This window comes from Seriola aureovittata, chromosome 1 (assembly GCF_021018895.1).
Source record: "Seriola aureovittata isolate HTS-2021-v1 ecotype China chromosome 1, ASM2101889v1, whole genome shotgun sequence".
Lineage (NCBI taxonomy): Eukaryota > Metazoa > Chordata > Actinopteri > Carangiformes > Carangidae > Seriola > Seriola aureovittata.
In genome coordinates, this window is record NC_079364.1 from 8645125 (window position 1) to 8667930 (window position 22806).

At 40.3% G+C, this 22806-nt stretch overlaps 1 protein-coding gene across 1 annotated transcript in view; it reads left to right on the forward strand.

Annotated features, from left to right (window-relative positions):
* glceb (glucuronic acid epimerase b) overlaps nt 1–15327 on the forward strand; it is a 50604-nt gene extending 35277 nt beyond the window's left edge. Inside the window, exons 4-7 of the mRNA XM_056374289.1 lie at nt 2327–2572; nt 9629–9921; nt 10426–11157; nt 12106–15327. Of these exons, the coding sequence (XP_056230264.1) occupies nt 2327–2572; nt 9629–9921; nt 10426–11157 (1271 nt within the window). The 3' untranslated portion in view covers nt 12106–15327. The remainder of the gene's footprint in view (nt 1–2326; nt 2573–9628; nt 9922–10425; nt 11158–12105) is intronic.
* Nucleotides 15328–22806: the final 7479 nt, after the last annotated feature.

Sequence of the window (22806 nt, forward strand, 5' to 3'; positions counted from 1 at the left end):
TCTCTGGAGTCATGAAAATATGTGGGGGGCTTAACAGTCAATTCCACATGGATTACTTTGCGTTATTCAGTGAGTAGCGCAGTGTTATAGTGTTAGGATTTTGACAGTCATTTGACTTAAGTTGTCAAGGGAGATGCCAGTAACAAGACAGGCATGGAGGAAAGTCTGGCAGGGGATTGGAAGTATATGTGTTTGTGTGGGGATGGAGAGTTTGAGCCTGGGTGCGTTTCTTTCTTTCTTTTCACTCTTTTATGAACACATTAATCAAATGTTTGCAGTTCTCAATCAGGAAGTGTTTCTGGGACTTAACTTCTTCACTGTGGAATCTGACATTGATCTGTGTTCTGTACTTGTCCCATTAAATATAAACTAATAGAATGGAACATAAATTCATGCTCCATGAGTAAAGGTCAAAGAAAATGCGTATTTCAGATGCATCACTTGGGGATGTTTGAAATGAAACAGGGTGTGCTGTGATTGTTGCTGACTATTAAAATTATTTCACTCAAGCATATTGCGCACAACTCTAACACTCATAGGGACTTACACTGTCTTATGTCAGGGAAAATTATTGTAATTAAGTGCATTATGGTAAATATATTACAAAACAACCGCTAATTAATCTGAGCAAGTGTTTGAGCACTTTGTCTCTAAACAGATCCAAAGTAAAAATTGGTAATGGGTAAAAATCCTCTGACTCTGTGCCATTCATTCATCCAACAATGGCTGAACATGCCACTCTAGAGTTAAGAAGCTGACATTGTGTCTGTGAAGTCAAAGCATTTTATCCAAAGCATGCACATATAATGTACATACACAGCAATGTGCATAAACTCCATCAAAATATGCAAATAGAACAGGGTTGGTGCAGATGTCCCATTCACCGCTTCAAAAACCCGGGTTCAGTCCTCAGTGATGTGGCTGTGGTTGGACAGGCCATTGAACCAAATTACCAGTGTTCGTAGATGCGACATCAGGGAGGGGTCATGCTCCTGTCACTACATCTACTTCTGCTGTAGAGGCTGTAGGAGGGACCTGTGCAGAGGGAGCATCAGGGAGGGATGGGAGGTTTTTGCTAAAGCTGCTCACTGACAGGTGAAAAGTGATGTCATGTTCTCACTGTAGGAAGACCAAAGGTAGATACTAGTACCACTCCAGAACAGTAAGATCATTTCTAATATTTTTTCTGTTCAACTATTACATATAATTGATATATATTGGTAGGAAGAACCGAAAGACTAATGGCATCATGTATTACTTTACCCTGCATGTTCCTGCGTGACCAGTGTGTACATTTAGTCTCACAGTCAAAAACATTAGTGAAGGTTTATTGCCTTTCAATTCCAGTCCTTATTTTATCTGTTGTTCAAATTGTTCTTTGTCTCTTTTAAAGCACTTTGAGCTATGTCTTATGTATGAAAGTGTGATAAAAACAAAGTTTCACTCATGTTTTATTACTATGGGGTCAGGCAACTGGTCAAGTACGTTTGAGAACAACAAAATGAAATGGAGTCTTTTTGCGACATGTCTCTGTTCAGGAAAACAGCAGAACTGTCGTTAAGAGAAGTACAACAGGTTTGTGTGTTAGTTTGAAAGGAGGAGGCACATTACCACCAGCCCTAATCTGAGCATGTTATCTTCGTCTTCTCAGAAGGATGGGGTTTGGGTTTCACGGGTGCTCGCTCTGTCACAAGGTCTTTAAGTGAACTATCTGTTAATCAGAGTGATTCTCCTGCCTGAGCTATTTCTGGCTGTGTGAAGAGGGAAGCTCGCCTCCGGTGAAACGCTGTAGATTAGCTTGGATTTCACCACACCATCCAGGCATGTACCACAGCTGCTGGTGTTTCTTTTTAACTTTTTTTTCTGCCTTTTTTTATTCTGTTCTCTGTTGTTTTCTGTGTTTACAGAATAGGCCCATATTTGAATCTTTGTTGTTGCCATAACTGGTCTCATCCAATTACTGAAAAGTTTTACAATTTGTATTTTTGGTATGAATAATTAATTTTGTAGCAGTTTTATTGATATGACCATGGTTATGAACTCAATGTGACACAGCACTGAGCAGATTTTGTCTTTCCTCAAGCAAAAAAAAAGCTGTATTGTTGCTGTCACATTAAAAGGAGCATTCACTTGAAATAGTCAGCGAAGAGCTTCAAAGAAAAACCTTAACATAAAGAAGATGCTCGTGTAAGCACAAGATTTAAAAGCATTTCAAAACACTATAAAAGTAACAACCAGGAAAAAAAAAACACAGCCTTGGTATTTGAAGCTATCTTTTTCTTTATTTAATTTGACATCATTCTCCTTATCCTCCCTCTCCACCCAGGCGTGCCTCTGTCCACTCAGTGGGGCCCTCAAGGCTACTTCTACGCCATCCAGATTGCCCAATACGGTTTGAGCCATTACAGCAAAAACCTGACTGAGCGCCCTCCTCACGTGGAGGTCTACGATACAGCCGAGGAGAGGGACAGCCGAGCCAGCACAATGCCCTGGAGTGTGCCGAAAGGTTGCGGTCTCAGCCGCGTCCACGACAAGACCCGAGCTACCTCCGTGCGTCAGTTCAGTGCTCTAGGTATGTAAACCCTGCATGAGCCCAGATGGCCTCAGGGCATTCAGCTTATCTCCCTTCACCGTGTCTGTAGGAGGCTCGATATGCCACTGTGCCCTCAGGACAGGATGATAGTCAGTGGTGAGTCACGACAACAGTGCAGTAACACTGGCAGAGTGACAGTGGACATGCCACATAAAGTGGCAAGAAAAAGAGGATGTTAACCCTTTGGAATGACTTGGTTCTCTGCATTGATTGGTCATAACATAACACAGTGTCCCTGAGATAATGTCACACAAGTAATTATAATCTTCTGTGTGTTTTCTGGACACACACACACATTAAACATTGACAATGCTGGTGAAAAATGGTCAGGAGGAATTCTGGATCATTCTTTCTACAGAGCGGCTTCAGATCAGACATTTTCTCAGGATGTCTGGTGTGAGTCGCTCTCTTCAGGTCATTTTACAGCATCTCTACTGGATTAAGGTCTGGGCTCAGACTGGGACGCTCCAAAAGAGGGATTTTCTTTGTCTGAAGTCATTCAGTTGTAGATTTACTTTGATATTTAGGGTCATTGTGCTGCTGCATCACCCAGCTTCATCTCAGGGTCATGGTGTTACCCTGTAGAATAAATAAACACTAACCTCTCTCGTAATGATTATATGTTCTTTGTCATTTCAAGGTCAACAAGGGCTGCAATGAGTAACAAAGTAGATAACAGAGAGCTTTTGAAAAATATGCATCTAAAAAAAGAAAGTGCTTAGTTTTATAAAAATGAAATAAATAAGTGCAGCTTGGGTTTGTTTTGTTTCAGGCCGTTTCATACACACGTTGGTGGTGTTGTGAGTGTTTACAGCAGCAGGACAGTGAATGTGGGATTGACTCAAAACAAACTACATGTTCACCATCATCAAGTCACGTCACCCAGTGCAACCGTGCAGCTCACTGATGTATTTTTAATGAAGCTCTGTGGCACATGTTTTCTTATTTTTATCATCCCATTTTAGAATGTATTATAAAAGCATAATACAAGCAGTATAATAATGGCATGTATTTAAGATATAAATGTGATGAGTCAGACAAAATGTCACTGAAAACCTTTTGTTTTTGAGGGATTTGGTGAGATTTACAAAGAGCTGTATTTCCTATAATGTCTTTATTTCTCCATAAGTACATAATTAACAGGCCTTCAGTAAATGGGCAGTTTTATCACTTGTAATAAAGCTGACTGACTTCGCACTGTGTCAGCTCCAAGGAATCAGATTTAATTCACCTCGCTCTCAGTGCATCCAAGGCTCACATGGTGCTGAGGACACTCTGCTCCAGCGTCCCTCAGACTCAGCAGTTGTTAGTTATTGTGTTCAGTCTTCTTGCTTATGCATTGAAAAAAAGGGATCTATAAAGAGGGAAAATATGAAGGAAAACAAACCTAGACTTATTGTAATTTTAATTATGTCCCAAAACAGAATTGTATTCAGAGCTGCAGTAGGAGCATGTGGTTGAAAGAATTCAGTCTCACTCAGATACTGTGGATTTTTGAGTTGGTAGGATTTTAATTCTGTCTGACTGACTGAGTTAGAAATTTAGGGGGCTGATTATGAATTATTATTATGAAGTGTCTTAACCAGCTGCAGCTAGTTACAGTTTGAGTCAGTGACTGTTGGTTTCTCCAGCTGTAATGACAACTGTCTCTGGCAAATTTACTCCACTGCTGTCAATTAATGTTCATTCAGTGAGTTTGCTGAAAAAGAAATCTTGACTGTTGCTGCTTGGCCAAAGATGGTTTTGTGGAAGAAGAACCACCACTCTGTGTCATTTTCAGCTCTGAAAGAATAAGGTGTGTGCTGCGTCTTTTTCCTGTTTTTCAACATTAATGATCTGAGTGACTTCCTCACATTCACCTCAGACTAGCTAACGGGGAGCTCTGCAGTTTTCGTTTGCAATGGTAAATTATAAACAGCTGAGTTGTTAGAATTTCCCAGATAACATTTCAAGCTTATCACCTCAAAGGACTTGTGAATACTGTATTCCTGAGGTCACTAATAGGTGGGCCGCCGGACCTATAACCTATAAAATACTGAGAATTATTATATTTTGACAGTGTGTTTATTTTAACCAGCACAGCTTTTCTAGCCTTTACGGCTCTGGTCACATGATGCTGCGCATCATTGTGACTAGTGTCAGTGAGTGAGATACACACACACACACACACACACACACAGGGGAGAGATGATAGTCGGAGAAATACGTGGGGAAAGTGGGGGAGTAGGATATAAGAGGGAAAGAAAGAGAGAAGAGGGTGTTAAAGCTGTTCAGTTGTTGAGATTTTTATGAAATTATTTATTATGAGACTGTTAAGAGATAACAAAAAATAGAAAAGGGAAACTCAAGCTTTACTTTTTATTTCATTAAATTACGTTTTTTAAAGCTCTCTTTTATGGTAGTAGGATCTTTATTTCCTTGAAATGGGAAAAGAACCTTTGATTATTATTAGAGAAGTTATTTGCTTGAGGAAATGTAGTATAACTAGACCTCTTTGAATTTTAATTGCATACCCATACTGTATTTTAATACTGTATATAAATATCTTAATAAATGTCTGTTATAATAGTTATGTTTATGTAGAAGTTAACTTTTCTCTAAATGACTGATGTTAGAGAAAATAAGAACATGGGAGAAGCTAAACAACAAGCACCAGCAATATTTATATAATTCTGTTACTGTGGAAACTCGTGATATCTTGTTTAATAAGCTGCAGACCACAAATACAGGCGTGAAGCTAAATTCATGGACAATTACTGCAGTTTAAATGGGAACCTCAATATCAGTCAGAAAAAATTGCAATAAGAAATTTTCCCTTATCTGCCTTGTTCAACCTGACACACTCGCTCACTCACGGTTGGTGTTGTCCCAGCCTGCTGAGGTCCTCCTCCAGGAGAGTGGTCCAGGTTCTGTTGGGGGCCTGGACCAGCTCTGCACTGGAGACCCTGTGCTTCCACCTCTGGCCTCCTGTCCTGTATAGACTGCTGGTGTCTAAGGCGGGACCTGGACCTGCCAAAATCCACTCCTGATCTCAAAGTTAGTAGACAGTTGCTTGTCTACCAGAACTCTGGGAACACCAAGGCTTGTCAGAACCTTCCACAGGGACTCTGGATCCTCTGCGTCTGACTGGGGTCCACAAAGGCTGTGGACGGACGGGGGTTGCTCTGATTGGTCTAAATATCTAAACTATCTATCTGAGGTATCTATTGTGATAGGGATTGGAAATCGAGCCTAGATTTACAACTGTAAAGTGACCAAGACCACAAGATAGTTGGCAGGCTTATATTTGGAATCTTTTACCCAGTGCTGACTGTGATCTGTCTTTATTCTCATCTGATCCCCTGCTGATATTTCCTCCCTCGCTCTGTCTCTCTCTCTCTCCGTGTCTGTATTGAGCGGCTGTCTCTACTGTAATTTTCCCCTCCTCCTAATTCTTCAGCTTTCAGCCTCTCATCATCAACAATTTCTTTTCATTTCACCGCTCCACGCCTTTTTCTCTCTCTCTCTCTCTCTCTGTTCTGCTCCGTGCTCACCTTGCCTCACAGCTTCAACTCACCATCACAGATCTGTCTTTCCTTGACATCATCATGGTTTCATCATCACTCCTCAGCCCTCCCTTGGCAGTCTTCATTCTCCATTAATCTTCCCTGTCTGTCTCCAGATTTCAGTCTTCCACCTCTATTTACTTATTTCCACCCACTTATCACCCCTCAGCCCCCGTGCGCCTCCAAAACGTTGCAATCATATTTGCCCGATCCATTTTAATGCCTCATTCTGCTGTCTCATCCAAACTTTTCTTGATTTCTTCCTCTGCTGTCAGTTTCTCTTTCTGTCTTTGCCTCCCTCCACTTCCTCTCCTACCCCCTTCCTTTTGTTTGGGTCTTTTTTCCTCCTTACTGTATCTAGGGCACCGATGTTGAACAGACTCTCAAAGCCTCTGACAAGTGGATCAATCGCCCGTCCCCTGATAATAACCGACCATCTGCACATTGCTGCACGAACACTGTCCTCCACTGAGCACCTTTATTTTCCGAATTTCCTTATGGTCGGTCGATCGTTCAGAAATGTAGTTTGTACAAACGAACTGCTGTTAGAGTTTGCAGGGTGTTCACTGTATGCAGATGCTTTGGAGTAACAGCTGTCACCAAGCAGTGGCAGTGCCTTCAAAAGTTTTCACCAAGCTTTGATGTTTTATTTTCTAACCGCATAAAAGCGCAGTAGATGTAATGTGGCTTTCTTTTTTTTTTTTTTGACACTGATAAACATAAACAGTCTCTTTAGAATTGTAATCCTTAACATTTCAGTTCTGGTTGATCTTGAGCAGCTACTTCATCAGAAATACGAAGATATGAGTCTATAATAATTGAAACTTTGATCTGATTTCATGCTGCACACGGTGCAAGTAGTTTTCCAGTTTTCCGGGGGACATCAAAGTTGGTTAACTGAAGATTTGGAGGTTTGCAGCCTGTGCCCTGAAACTCTTTATCTCACTGTGGCTGCTGCTTCCTCTGACTTTATTCAGCTGTGATACGGCCATAGGAGAGTGAACAGTAAACATGAACACTGGATTGTACGCTTCATCTTCAATCCCTCGTGCTTTGATTGGCAATCTGAATCTTTGACTCCACCACTACCAATAAAAACTATTAAAGAAAGAGAAATGATTAGTAAATGTAAATACATGAATTGCCATTTGAGGAAAAATGCAGATTGATTTTATAATTTTAATGTCAGAGTAAAAACACATCTCTAGTGGCCAAGTGAAAGTCCGGATCTCTTCTCTCCGGTCAAGATTTAGTAGCTGAACTTGAAAAAGCCTGTCCACTCCCTCATCGCTTTGTGACCGGGCAGAACAGCAGGAGCATTTTTGCAAAGAAGAATAGGAGGAAAAACTGCAGTGTCCAGATGTGCAAAGTTGTGGACATAGAGACATCTTCATACAGACTCAAGGTTGAAATTGCTGTATAATATACATCTACTAAATACTATACTATATTTAAAATTGATTCATCACTTTTAAAGAGTCTTTTTATTTTCTGTTTATCAGTATTCACGTTGAATCTACTTTGAGTCAGTGTTGTAACACAGGGGTGCATGTAGAGCTGAAGCAATGAGCCGAGTAATTGATTAGTCAATTAGCAGAAAATTAATCGATAACTGACTTTATGATAGTTTCAGTCATATGTCAAGTAAAAAAGACTAATTAGATGGTTTTAGCTTCTCAAATGTAGGGGATATGTTTCTCTTTGTCATACATGATAATACAGTAGACTGAATTTATTGAAGTGTTGACAATATGAAATATGAAATTAGAATTTGTCTCCTTGGCCTCTGGGAAATTGTAATTTTTCACTATTTTCCTACATTTCAACGACATTAAGATTAATTGAGGAAATAACCAATAAATCAGTAATAAAAATAAACATTGGTTACAACCTTAGAACTGTTCACACTTCCTGAGAGGGTGAAAACTTTTTATAGCCGCTCTATCGCTTGTATGTGTCTGGAGAATGTGTTAATCACAAGGGCATTGACTGTTGCCTTGTCGCTCGGATCTTTCTTATCCTCTCACGCACCCAACACTTACAGTACATGTGTTTTCAAGTGTTTCGTCTTTCATGCTCACACTTGTATTCAAGCATGGCTGACATATTTCTTGCTGCATGTCATCTCTGTATCCTGCCTTACTGCTAAACAGCCAGAGAGCAGAGCAGAGCAGAGCAGAGGAGAGGAGGTGGAATCTCGTCTATATTCCCTTCCCATCCTTTATTGATGGCGGAGTAATCACAGGGCCAGGGTACAAATCCACTTACTCTCTGCATTGCCTTAAGTAATGGATTTATGAGTGCATTAAAGAGTCGTAGTCATCCAGAGGCCCCTGCCAGACTGGCTCTCTCCTTCATTCTCCTCCTGATCGACTGTCTTTGTGCCTCAGCTGGCCTCGTCTACTTCTGCTTTCTCAGCTCGTGTCATGTGAGATCTCTCCCTCTCTGATTCTCAATTGTCTTCTCACTATCGCCTCATTTTCACTCTCTCCACTCTCAGGCGTGGCTTTAAGAGCACTTGTGTGACCCATCATTCCAATGCCCTCCTTTTCCCCGACTCCTACGTGCTTTCCTCCCTTCATCCTTTGGGGGGGGGCCTTGATTTATTTATTTATTTTTTGCTCTTTAGACCAAGTAACAAGGCCAAAGGAGGGATCTTTCCAGGTGCTGGTATTGCTTTAGGCTGTTGAAATGAAATCAGAACAGCAACTGAATACTGAGAGTTGATGTAGTGTAAGAGGCGCAGTGGCAGTATAGAAAATGAATATCATCTGAGTTTGTGTCTTTGAGATTTGTAGGGAAGAGACGTGGAGAAGTTGCTGCAGTAAATCAACTTCTTTCACTCACTTGTTCCATCTTGCTGCTACTCTGTTCTTTCCCTCAGTTTTCTCCCTCTATTTCCTCCAGTCTGTCCTCCTAATTAAGCTCAGTGTGCAGTGACACATCTGTACTCTACATCCCATGAGATCCTTGTCTCTGTGTGTCTGCTCTCTCTCTCTCTCTCTCTCTCTCTCTCTCTCTCTCTCTCTCTCTCTCTCTCTCTCTCTCTCTCTCTCTTTCTCTCTCACACACACACACACACACAGCCAGCGATGCACTTCAGACAGGTAATAACGATACAAGACCCCGGTAATAAAGAAGCGGGGCTTTGACCGCAGATTATTTCTAAAGTTGTCTGATTGTTATCGATTTGAGAATGTGACTACCGACTGAGTCCGTGGAACATGAGTGAAAACACGAGCTATCATAGAAACATACCATCAGAGGAGAGTGTATTAAGGGAGACAGACGCACTGCAAAAGGCTTCCAGTCAGTGGCTAAAAATAGTCCATTGTCATCCGGTAATCGTTAGAAGTTATTAAATTCAGTCAGATGAGGTTAGTCATTTATTTCTGATGAAATGCACTTGAATACACTCTGACATTTCTTTTCTCCTGCCATCCCTTTACATCACACACACTTTTTCTCTGCTGCACCCACCCCACCGCAGAGTCCTCAGAAGGCGTGTCCCTCCAGCTGGGTAACTCCAAAGACTTCATCCTCAGCTTGGACATCAAGTTCATCTCCAACGGCAGCGTGTCCGTGGTCCTGGAAACCACAGAGAAGGGCCCGCCCTTCACTATTCGCTACGTGACCGGCACGCAGCTCATAGCCTTCAAAGATCATGAAATCACCTACGGAATCGGGCCAAGAACCAGCTGGACCACTCTGACCCGAGACCTGCTCACCGACCTCAGGAAGGGCGTCGGCCTGTCCAACACCAAGGCTGTGAAGGCCACGAAGGTTGGTTCATGTCAAATACATATGTACCTTTAAATAAAACACCCAGTGTTGTAATGACTATGTAACTGGACTACAGCTGAAAAAATTAGTCTATAATCAATCAACAGAAAATTTATCATCATTTAAGTCATTTTTTAAGCACGAATGACAAACGTTTCCTCGTTTAATCTTATCAAATGTGAGAATTCACTGATTGTTTTATGTTTTATTAAACTGAATAATATAAATAAGTAATTTGTGATAAACATTTGCCCCAATTTTCTTGTGTTTCAAAGACAAAACCACTTATCAACAAAACTAATCATACAATTATATATTGCTTTGTTGTTTTTAAAACAAATTTTAGTAAAAATTTGAAATGTTGATTAAATGTAGATTTTTGTAAAATTTAACTTGTGCCATATTTAATCTGGAGAGACTAACAGTGTAACGATTAGGAGAAACCAAATCCAGTTTCCATTCATTAATTATTTTGTTCGCCTTTGCGTCTGATCTCCCTCTCAGATCATGCCCAGGCGGGTGGTGCGGTTAGTCCTACATGGGCGTGGCTTTGTTGACAACGTCACTATCTCCACCACTGCCCACATGGCCGCTTTCTTTGCCGCCAGCGACTGGCTGGTGCGCAACCAGGACGAACGAGGTGGATGGCCCATCATGGTCACTCGTAAACTGGGTGAAGGCTTCCGGCCTCTGGAGCCCGGCTGGTACTCGGCCATGGCTCAGGGCCAGGCCATGTCCACCCTGGTGAGGGCCTACCTCCTCACCAAGGACCAGGTTTACCTCAACGCTGCCCTCAAGGCAGTAGGACCCTACAAGGTGCCTTCAGCGCAGCACGGGGTCAAAGCTGTGTTCATGAACAAATACGACTGGTATGAAGAATACCCCACCACGCCCAGTTCCTTTGTCCTCAACGGCTTCATCTACTCCCTGCTGGGACTCTATGACTTGACTGAGACAGCCGGAGAGAAACTTGGCAGGGAGGCAGGGCAGCTGTTCAGCCGTGGCATGGAGTCACTGAAGGCAATGCTGCCGCTCTTTGACACGGGGTCCGGGAGCATCTATGACCTGCGTCACTTCATGTTGGGCACTGCACCCAACCTGGCGCGCTGGGACTATCACACCACGCACATTAACCAGCTACAGCTGCTGGCATCCATAGACAACTCTCCCATCTTCAAAGATGTGGTCAAGCGCTGGAAAAACTACTTAAAAGGGATTCGTGCCAAGCACAACTAGGTAAAATGTAACCTGCATACAGTATACAGCTGAGATGATGACTGACTGAGAGCAGGAATATGCTCTACGTGTGACAACTGAATGGATAATTGAATGTGAAGTGGGTGCTCACATTGTATGTGTGTGTGCGTCCCAGTTTTGGTTGAGGTTCATAATCTAAAAGATGAGTTTAGTCAGCTGCAGCTCTCAACTCTAAAACTTTCTCGTGTGCTCTGTTGCAGGTTTTGTATTTTCTGCAACACTGACTGTAGCTCCCCCACGCCTGTTTTTTCTTTTCTTGAGCTAGTGTTTGTAATTATGCACAGACCTAGTTTCAGAGTGTGTGTGTGTGTGTGTGTGTGTTGTGTGTGTGTGTGTGTGTGTGTGTGCGCGCGCGCGCATGTGTGTGTGCGCGTGTGGTTCAAAATATCAATATATGATGTTAGATAAAGATGAGTCTCCTTGAATTGTTTAAACTGAATCTCACATCTCTGACATTGTTCATCCAGTCTCTTCTCAAACTGTATTTTTTTACCATTTCATCCCAGATTTGCAAAGTTTATTGAAACAAATAAACTGTAAATAACAGAATATATTATAAATTATTTGGAGGAGAATGTTGCCAAAAAAGAAAAGAAAAAAAGAATCATATCAAAATGAAATACTTTTGGATTTTATTTCCACATTGCAACATTGTTTTATCCCATAACCTTCAAAACGTACAAGGTTAAAATCAGGAAGTTTGTTTCTGAAGTTCACCATGTTTAAGCTGTTAGGTGAGATACATTTTAGCTGAAGAGTCAAATGCTTTATGCTTCCAAACCAGTAACTTCCAGGTCTTTTCTGAAGCCCTTTTCTCTAAAATACAGATGACTAATGACAAGTAATTTGGGGGAGGGTGGGGGTGTTGTGTTGTTTTGTGCTTGAAATACTTCTTACCTTTTGTTTTTTTTTCTTCTGTCTGTCAAGGTGCTTGAAATCAACTCTGAGGAATAAACACCTCAAACCACCACATTTGATTTCAAAGATTTGAGCTGGCTCTGCTGGCAGCCGTGCTCCTTGGTCCCTACCCATAATTCCACTGTATTTAGCATTCTGTTGAGTTGCCTGCGTGACTGCATCTTGGCTCATGTGACTTACACTTGTGTTTCAGTTGAGACGTAGCAGACTGCAGGTAACAAGCTGCCACAATGCGTTACATTCCCTGTGATAAGCCCATCAAGCCTACAATAATCTTTATATAAATAAAATCACAATTAATCGTTTATCCTAGTTAGTCGTCAGTATTGCAGCCACTGTAATGCTGGTATCTCTGTGATGTTTTAAGATGACATGCTTTTTGCAACTATTCTTAGGTGCTAATCAAAACCAACGAAAGACCGTCGGTTGGTCACAAAAAATTATGAATAATTTCTCTGCTGCTGTAGAACGCAGCTACGAGTAATTAGTCCTGCATCACTTCAAGTACGGCTCACTTAGTAAAGCATAAGTTTCTCATATCAGACATCTTGGCTGAGAATCCCAACTTCGTCAGCTGTGTTTATTTAAAAATGGCGGCTGAGAAATGAACATCTGATCAAGTGTCACGGTCGCTCCTCTCTGTTCTTCTCATTTGCACAGTTTGAGTGAAGCTAGAAAACATTTAGGATTCAGAGCCACATATATTTAACCTCTTCACGGGTGTGTCGCCTTGAAGTGGACAGGAAGTGCACGGACATATAAGCCATCTTAGATAATATCATCAATCATTTATTCAGATTATTACACGTATTAACAGTTAGTCAGTTTTATTAGTGCAGATTAATGTGCACTATCCCTGATAAATAAAGACAGATTCAAATAGAAAAGTCAATCCTCATGCAGATCAGTCTAAATCTAAATCATAAGAAATGTACACAGGACACACTGGCAATGACTTTAAACTAACACTTAACTTATTTCTTAAAATAGCAAACTTAAGCTTCAGTTGAATCCCTGTATCATATCATGTGCTTGGTTTGAACACCAGCATTATTAGTTGTAGCTACATTTTCATTAATTTTCATGCCTTCCTATTTGACCTTTTTTGGATTATTTCCTTGAGAACTCCTGTGAAAAGCTCTTCTCCTATAATTTAAACTTGCAGATGATAATTGCAGGATACAAGTGTAGGCGGTGTGGATGTCTGCGTTGTGTATTTGAGGAGATGGAAATGTGGGCAGCAGAGGCACAGCTGCATCTCACTACCATGTCAATTCATAGCATTTAAACAGACAAAGTGAAGCTGGAGGTAAATTCTTGATAAACACAAAGAGGCTGTCAGTCCCAGCACGCTCTCATTTCTCCTCTCAGCTGTTGTGGGTGCATGAACTCAGCGTTTTTAATCTGAGCGCTGCCCTGTTGACCGCTGTACGAGGAGAGATGGGCTCGCCAAGACACTAACAATTCACCGGGCTAATAGGCTGGAGAGCCAGCACACACAGTGCAGTCGCTAGTCGGGGATGAGTCAGCATTCACTGGCATCGCTCTCACAAACAAAACAATGTGGAGCCCTCGGCATCAATGAGGCTTTCATCGATCTAGCTTAAAGATTATTAATGAGAAGCGTGAGAATCAGGCTGCTTCGTTTCTCTGAAAGCGGTGATGGTGAATTTTCTTTGGTCGTTCTCATGAACCATGTGAACTTTGAGATGAATACATTTTCCCAGACAGTCTGATGTCAGGTTGTCATTGTGTGAGCTATTAAGACTACATCAAAGACGCCTGTGATTCATTTCAATGTAACATTGAGTGGAAAAGAGCTGCTTTTGGTACAAACATCTTCCTGACCTCACAGCTTCAACTGTAACTCAGCATCTAGCTTTCAAGACTAAGCGAGGATTTATGATGGAGCATTATGGCCTCTGTTAAAGAAGAAACAGTTTGAGATATTGTCAGAATATTTCAACAATAAAGTCATGATAATTTGGGACAAAAGAAGAATAATATTAAGAAGAAAATGGAAAGTGTTTTTCATTTTTTTCAAAATAGGACTTTGAAATATTGTGACTTTTTCTGGTAAAATGATTCCTTTTCCACAAAAATTACAACTGTTTCTCAAAATATTTGAGACTTTTTTTTTCTTAACCATGGCCCTTATCCTCCGCCATCGAGATTTATATTGTGGATGGAAGGAATTATACTGAAGTTATGTTTTTAAAATGATCCCGGAGGAGAGGTCTGAGTGCGCAGTTTCTTTGAATGCTTGCTGATCCTTGTTATGTTCATTTCCTGGTGGCATTTTCTTCCCACAGATACTTGCATAATTCATACTTTGCCATTTTGACAGGACAGTAGATATATGTAGTTTAAAAGGGAACATTCAGGAATTGAGGTTTTGTGTGTGAATAACTGGCTCCATTTTGTTTATACCAAAGTCATTGATTCAAGTACATTTGAATTGGTCTACTTTTGTGTACAAACCGATTTCCATTCAGCATTTAATGATAAGTCTCCTTGGAGATGTCACGGAGAGACACTGCCTTTTGAGAAATACTAGTTTTTCAAATGTAGGTTGAATAGATTATAGCAAAAACAAGATATGTAACTTGCTTATCATAAAGGGGATGTGTGCAACTAGAGATTAGCATTTAGTCAGCTGCTGTTTTAAAGGGAAATGAGCCAATTGCTGCAAATTCTCCTTGAAAGTTTTTGCTTGTTTTGGTTTTGGTTTTTGTGTTTTAATTGAGTGTTTTTTTTTCAGTTGTTGGATCAATCATTTGCATCAGATGTTTTTCTAGATAGACAAAAGCACAACTGCCGTTTATTATCACCTTATTTGGTTGTATTTCTTTTGGAGTACTTGTTTTTTTTCTTTTCAGGACAATGTGCAACGCCTTCATTAAGAAAGCTGCTATTATTGTTCACTGTGTAATAGGTATGAGAACTTCCTTTTCCTCATTTTAGTGGTATTTTTGTCTGTCTTTCCACTACACATTAAAAGACATGTGACCACTGAGGTCAAATGTGATTTATGCAATAAAATGTTTACTGGGGTCTTGACACCACAGGAGACCCAGAGCGGTTGTATAGACTTTGCAATCCAAGCACAATGTGCAAATGCTACCATTTTTTAGTCCAAGGAAGAGACGTGTTTATATACAGAGTAAAAATCTTTGTGCTTTAAAAATTTGCTTTTTAAAGGTGTAAAAAATAAAAGCATTTTTTCTTAAACTTGTGGTCTAATCTTTTCCTATCTTACATTCAACAGGGACTCAGCAGTTTAAAGAAGATCTCCTTTGTTGGCCTCGTAATCAAAGCATTTACTCCATCATATTTGATATAGATTCTCTCTATCTTCAGAATTTAATTTATTCCTAACTTGCTGTGTATTTTCTGTTCAGTTCTGATGATCCTGTACAGATACTGCTCTGTTTCTACAGTTAATGCGGGTGGTGTTATGTCTAATAAATATAAGTTGAGCTGCTCAGGTCCGCTGTGGAGCAGCTCTGACTCTGCAGTAGAGAAACAGTTTGTTCATACTGAACGTCCTCTCTGTGAAGCCTCAGAGAAGAAAAACAATCCTGATTAATAATTTATCCTAATTAGGCTATTCTGATCCAGTGAGAAGCGCAGACACCTGAGAAGGACTGTATCTTCTGCCACCCGCTTGCATTTTTCATTACCTTCTGGCATTTATACAATCCACCCATAATTTGTGCCTCACAGCCACACACTTCACCCCACGCGTCTCATTCCTCCTCTTTCCCCCCGACATTAATGATATTACCATCCCTCCTGACAGAGAATCTGTCTCCCAGTCCTGTAATTAGCCCTACATAAAGCCAACAAGCTTGGTCTCTTCACAGCCTGTGTGCTGGCCTCGTCTGCTGCCATTCAGATGCCTTTGAGATGGCCGTGATAACATTACAGTGAGTCATTGGTATTCCAGCGTCTGGAGGCCACAGCTTTTATGGTGACCATAAATTCACCCTCTTGATGAAATTAACACACCGTTGACCCCTGCATTGTTGGATATGTTTGCGGGGGGGGTCTCGGAGGAGGTGCAAAAGTGGAAGCATCCAACCGATAGAAAACAGAAACACAATCACAGTCACAACGTTCTTAAAAGTGCAGTTTGACCAAGTCCCAGAAAGTTTTGATGAGAGACTCTGTCGCAAAGTTTTTTATTTTGGGAAATCTGCTTTATTCTTTTCTTGCCTTTTGGCAGTAAATTATAGATGAGAAAATCAATACCTTTCTCACATTTGTCCATTAAAAATACACCTTAGACGACAGCCAGCCAGCAGCCATTTAGGTTAGCTGAGCACTAAAACTGGACAGAAGGGGAAACAGCTAGCCTGGCTCTGTCCAGTGTTATAAAAAAACGCCTACAAACATTTACAATCTCACCAGACAATTGCTCGACTTGGTTGCCGGTTACCAGACAATTTATTGATTTTTGCAATTCAGGTTTTTGCGTAGTTAAAATAAACAAAATCCAACATTACTGAGTGTCAGGTGCGTGTGGGTGGGTTTTGTTGCCTTTTGGACGGAGCGAGGCTAGCTGTTTCCCCCTGTTGAGTCTTTGTGCTAAGCTAAGCTAACAGACACCGTAGCTTCACATTTAACAGACAGATGTGAGAGCAGTATCAGTCTTCTCATCTGGTTCTCAGCAAGAAAGACAAGTATTCCTTTAAATCTCTGCTCTCTTATCAGCAGCTATCTGAGCACTCTGCTGTGAAGCTTTTCTAAATCATTAGACAATCAGTGTCTCCCTGTGCTCTCCTGAATCATTTTCTAACTTCACTTCATTTCTTGTTTCATTTGTGCTATTGAGCAGACACTGTCAGACTCAGCTCAGCCTCATCCTCTCTGCTAAACGAACACCAGAGACAGAGAAATGGTCATTACACTAAAATGAAATAAATCTCCTATCTCCATTTCCAAACCTGGTAATTGCTGTATTTTGTTCATTAATGAGCAGCTGGCACACTTTGCTTTACAAGAGTACGGTCACCAGCCGAGTCAGAGATGGCGATGGTGGAAGACAATTAGGAGACAGAGCGGCTGTAGGGGGTCGAGTAAAGACAGAATGGTACAGAGATGTACGGTGTTGGGAGCGAAGGAGGAAAAGTCTGAAATTCAACATAGGAAAAAAAGAAAAAAGAGCGCCTGGAGTCTAACAACTATTAATAATGTATCAGGAGGGCGTCTGCCACACATGCTCCTCATTTGGAGACACAAACTACACCTCATCAGCCAAAACACCAGGGAGGCACCAACTCTTTGAGCAGCTGCAGTGCAGTCTAACACCCATCTGTCCCTCTGTAGCCCTACAGAGCCACAACAGCACAGTCTTGTTATTATCATGAAAAATGATTAAATATAAAGAAGGAAAATTATTGTTTAATGAAGTAATTCAAGGAAAAGACAGCTATGATAAGATAACTGGGTATTTTCATGCTTACATCTGAAATTTTACTGTGTACATTTATGGGTTTTTTTTTCTTATTTTAATGGGAACATCATACTATTACTAATACTGGGTAGTTCCTTCCCTCTCTAAACAGCCTCAGGTCTTTGTGGCATGGATTCCACAAGATGTTGGAAACATTCCTCTGAGATTCTGCTCCATGTTGCCACGATTGCATCACAAAATTTCTGCAGATTTGTCAGCTGCACATTCACGCTGCCAATCTCCTGTTCTACCACTTCCCAATGGTGTTCTACAGGATTCAGATCCGATGACGGAGGAGGCCACAGGAGTGGGATAGACTGTGGTAATCAGCTGAGGATTGGTTGGTATTAAGGGGTCCAAAGTGTGCCAAGACTTTCCCCCACGCCATTACACCACCACCACAACCACCACCAGCCTGGACTGTCGACACGAGGCAGGTTGGGTCCAGGGATTCAGGCTGTTGATGCCAAACTCTGACCCGAACCATCTGTGAGATTCAGCAGAAATCCAGATCCAGCAGACCGGGCTGCGTTGTTCCAGTCTTCAGCTGTCCACTCACCCATTTCTGGTCTTGGCTGACAGGATTGGAACCTGATGTGGTCTTCTGTTGTTGTAGCCCATCCACCTCCTCTGACCTCTCATCAACAAGGCGATTCTGTCCACTGAACTGCTGCTCACTGGATGCTTTTTTGTTTTTTGTCTGAGTGAAAACTCTGGAGACAGTTCTATGTGAAAATCCCAGGAGATCATCAGTTTCAGAAACACTCAAACCAGCCAGTCTGTTACCAACAAGTCAAAGTCACTGAGTTCACATATTTTCCTCATTCTGAAGTTGGATGTGAACATTAACCGAATCTCCTGACCTGAATCTGCACGATTTTATGCATCACACTGCTGCCACGTGATTGGCTGATTGGATAACTGCATGAATAAGCAGGTGTACAGGTGTTCCTAATGAAGTGATCAGTGGATAGGATAATGCTCTATGTACATTTACTCAAATGTACACATGTGATGTGATGTGCTTATTAGTGCTGTGGCTGTTAACAAGTCTAATGGCTTCTGGAATAAAAACCAAACGTCCTCCTCTTTGTTTTACATACAGGAGATCTAAAACACATCTGTTCATCTGGCTCAGAGTATTCATTGAAGACATGTGTGTGGTCAATGATAATCTTCTGTTTCTTTTTTTCAGTATAAACTGTGCTCGGGATCTGTGTGTTTTTCCAGTAATTTTAGAGCTGAGCAAAGAACACCTTGCTAAATTTTTGTAAATGAAAAAGTGAAAATACTTTCAATAAAAGAGGAATAAAATGTTAATGCTCCAAAAGGATTTAGTTTACATGAGTACATAAATACATTTTTTTGATAGTACTTCTACACTTTTACTGATATTTTCAATACAGGACTTCACTTGTAATGGAGTATTTTTATATTTACTACTTTTACTGAAGTAAAGGACCTGAATACATCTTCATTTTCCATTATTATTATGTGCCTGCAATGCAATAGAAATGAAGGCATGTATTACTATCCTGCATACTTACTTGACTTATTCATCTTCTGATTGAAATTTCGGCACTTAACTAGTCCCACTGCTTTGGGAAAACTCAGACTATATATATTTGAGTAACCATGCCAACGTAAATGGTGATAAAAGGCGGAAAAAATCCCATAGAGAATGAATGGAGAGACGTTGTGAAAATAACCAAACCAACCACTCTTTGAAGCTCTACTGCTGCATCATACTTTAATGTAGAAAAATGGTTGAAACGTGAAACGGGTCACAAAACATGAGACTCTATTGGGTTAAATCAGTATTTTGACAACTATTATGGTTTTCACCAAATCGCAGTTTAGGTTTTGTGTCATTTTGAGACCGTTTCAGATTTTATATTGGATGTGTATTTTCCTCAAAATAAATCTGACAAACTCTTTTAAATCCCCCAATTTCCAACCTTCATTGACAATTTTTATATCAAAGATGTAGAGATTTTTGTCCTGTATCACCCGGTTTTGGTCTCATTCTGATATCTTTTACAGTTTGTGAGGAAATCCCACTTAAGTGCAGAGAGGTCTGTCCAAAGCTCCCATAGACGCCCATGTTAAACTGAGATCCTAAGCTCTTGCCCGAACAGAGCTGAGGGGAGTTTCTAAACTGCAATAACCGTAAACTGTTGGTACACATAAAATATATCAATATCTCTATTGAAGCCTTGGGACGGCAATGGTGAGGTGATCTTTTCAATAGGACTTGTAGTTTTCCCGCTGTGATCCAATTTTTGAACACAAGTTCCATCTGTGCATGTTCCTCTCCTCCCCCTGGTGGCCACAGTCACCAAAGCAACCAGGCAGCAGGCACATTCAAAATGTCTAGTTATATTATCATTATTATTATTATTGTTGTTGTAGTTGTTGTTATTATTGACACCATAACATCCAAAAAGCATTTTAATGTTGTAGCCAACTTTATATGGTGTTAAATAGTTTAATCTATACAGTGAAATCCATTTTGTTAACTCATCCTGTGTTGTGACTGTAATATAAAATATTGTAGAAGAGTAAGAAGTCCAATATTTCCCTGTGAAATGTGGAGGAGCAAGTTTAATGGACTATACAATGGAAATGTGAAGTACAAGTTATTTTCCACCTCTGAATACATGTAAATTAAATCATAGTCAGAGTAAGATTAAAAAAAAATAATGCATTGTAAGCCTTTGGACTATCTTACAGTCATCTGAAGTAAACAAAAACAAAGTTATTTCCATATTAAAGAAAGCAATGTTTGCATCAGCAACAATGACTCAATGAATGCTTAATGTGAGAAGCCACTTAGTAGTTTTGCTGATGTTACACAAACATTTAGGGCTTGCCACAGGAGGCTCAGCTTGGCTTGCATGGTGGAGAGAAGTGGGGGAGGGCTTTGGCCTGAGGCGAACTTGTTACTTTTTCTCATTAACAGTCTATAAAAGAAGCAAGCAGTGCTGCAAGACCTTTGAGTCCCTGCAGTGATGCACTTTAATTCCCTGTGATGTTTCCAAAATTGTAGCTTTATGGCCTAAGGAATTCACAAAAAGGAAAAACAAAAGCAAACATCTAAAGGAAATCTAAGGACAAAAGTCTGTGGACACTGTGAGCCGTTAAAGAAAACCTTTAATTCAGACTGAACTTGAATGTTTCACATCACTGTACCTGTCCACAGCAGAACCTGTACAGCTTCTGTTTGAAAGCACTGACACCTTGTGGTGAGACAGGACAGCACAAGTATCGCAACAAATATCAGCAGGTAGCGGAGCAAAAATACTACAACATCATGTGACATCATATTCAGTCTCATTTTAAGGGTCCAAGCAGTGAATTCATATGCTACACTGCCATAATCTACCCTCAGTCTGATTAAGGATATGTAAATGTGTTTCGATGATACCATATCTGCCCCCCAGTCCAACCCTACAAGACATCTAATCACATTCATAACTTTTTTGCATATATCAATAACATTTCTACTAACATTTCCCATATCCAAATACATAATTTATCATGATTGAGAATAATATAGGGCTTATCACACTCTCCTGCGGAGTCCCATTTTCTGGAAATTTCAGCTCCTATTTTGACTTGAATATGTTTTCTTATTTAAAAAGTCCATCATCCAATTAAACAGCTTTCAATCAATAGTCCTTCCTTCCACAGCATATGCTCTGTCTACATCAAAGAACACTGCTGCCACTGTTTCCTTATTAATTTGTGCCCTCCTTACCTCATCTTCTAAACATAATACTGAATCCAGTGTACCCCTTCCTTGTCTAAATCTACTCTGACACCCTACTATTAGCTGCTGCTTCTCTAGGTAATACATTAATCTTTCATTTACCACGCATTCCATATGTTTACATACATGCAATGTCGGAGCAATTGGCCCATAATTTGATGGGTTACTTACATCTTTTCCTGGTTTCCTTATATGTACAATAACTGCCTCCTTTCAAGCTGTTTGTATATTACCTTTCTCCCACACCTTATTATAAAATGTTAATACTCTACTCTACTCTACTCTCTACTTAAATGTTTTAAAATAATGTAATGTCTTTCATCCTTTTCTGGAGCAGTCATTCTAGTTTTAGCAAGCACTCTTTTTAATTCTTCCATTGTAACTGGAACACTGCTGTTCTTCTTCTTCCTCAAAGCAAATATTTTCAGATTTAGTTCCTTCTCTACCTCTTCGTCCCTCCTCAGATAAGTTGTTTCATCTGTGTATCTTAACAAAAATATTAGCCAAAAGCTGTAGATTTCTCTCTATTAGTTACTGCTGATTCATTTTCAGTTGCTCACAGTGAATTAAATATGTCCTACCTCAGCTTCTACCAGGACGTCTCACTGTGATGAATCTCGAAGGATCAGGGGAAGATTGTCTGTGTCTGTAAGTTACTTTATTGCATACTGACATTATACATGAAACATCTATCACCCGAATGAGTAATTATGTACATGTGCAGTAAGTACTCCCATTCAGTGATGCTGCATTCATGACAATGTAACCAGTACACTGGATTATGTAAAACCAGTTTCAGAAACAACATAAAGCTTCACACTGATCCAAGGCTGCAGATTGTGTTCACTGTTTAAAACTCCCTGAAAAACAGAATAAAAAACAAATTAATCTCTGTTGAATGAGTGTTGAATTAGTGCTTGGTATATTGATGTTCATTACTGGTATATTTATTCTTGTTGCAGAAGTGAATTTCAGAGATCACAAAGGAAAAAAACTGTTGCAATACAGAGTTTTTCTCTCCTTTGGTCTGATGCTGTTCATATATGGTTCTCCCTGGTATCATGTAGTGATTGTACTAACAGCTGCAGTAACAGCAGTAGTAGCAGAAGCAGCGCCGTTATCATGTCACAGCCTGTGGTTGAATGTAAACTGATTTTCAGAGGAAATACTGTCACCTTGTGGTCACACGTGGAACTGCACCTTCGTTTTGATTAAGGTTCTTCTTCTTGTGCAAACATCACATCTTCAAAATAAAAGTCTTTTGTGATCAGTATGATCATAAAACTCCACCAGAATTGATAAACAGTACACAGAGTGTTTATGATCAGATCTTGATGTTAAATAAATCTGAAAATACATTTGATCTATTGATTTATGATCACAATCTTTAAGTTTTGCTTCACTTCCTGCTTGTTTTAGAGGATTTGTGCGTTTAGTCTCATTTTTTAATGTGAAACACAAACCAGTTGTAGTTATTGAG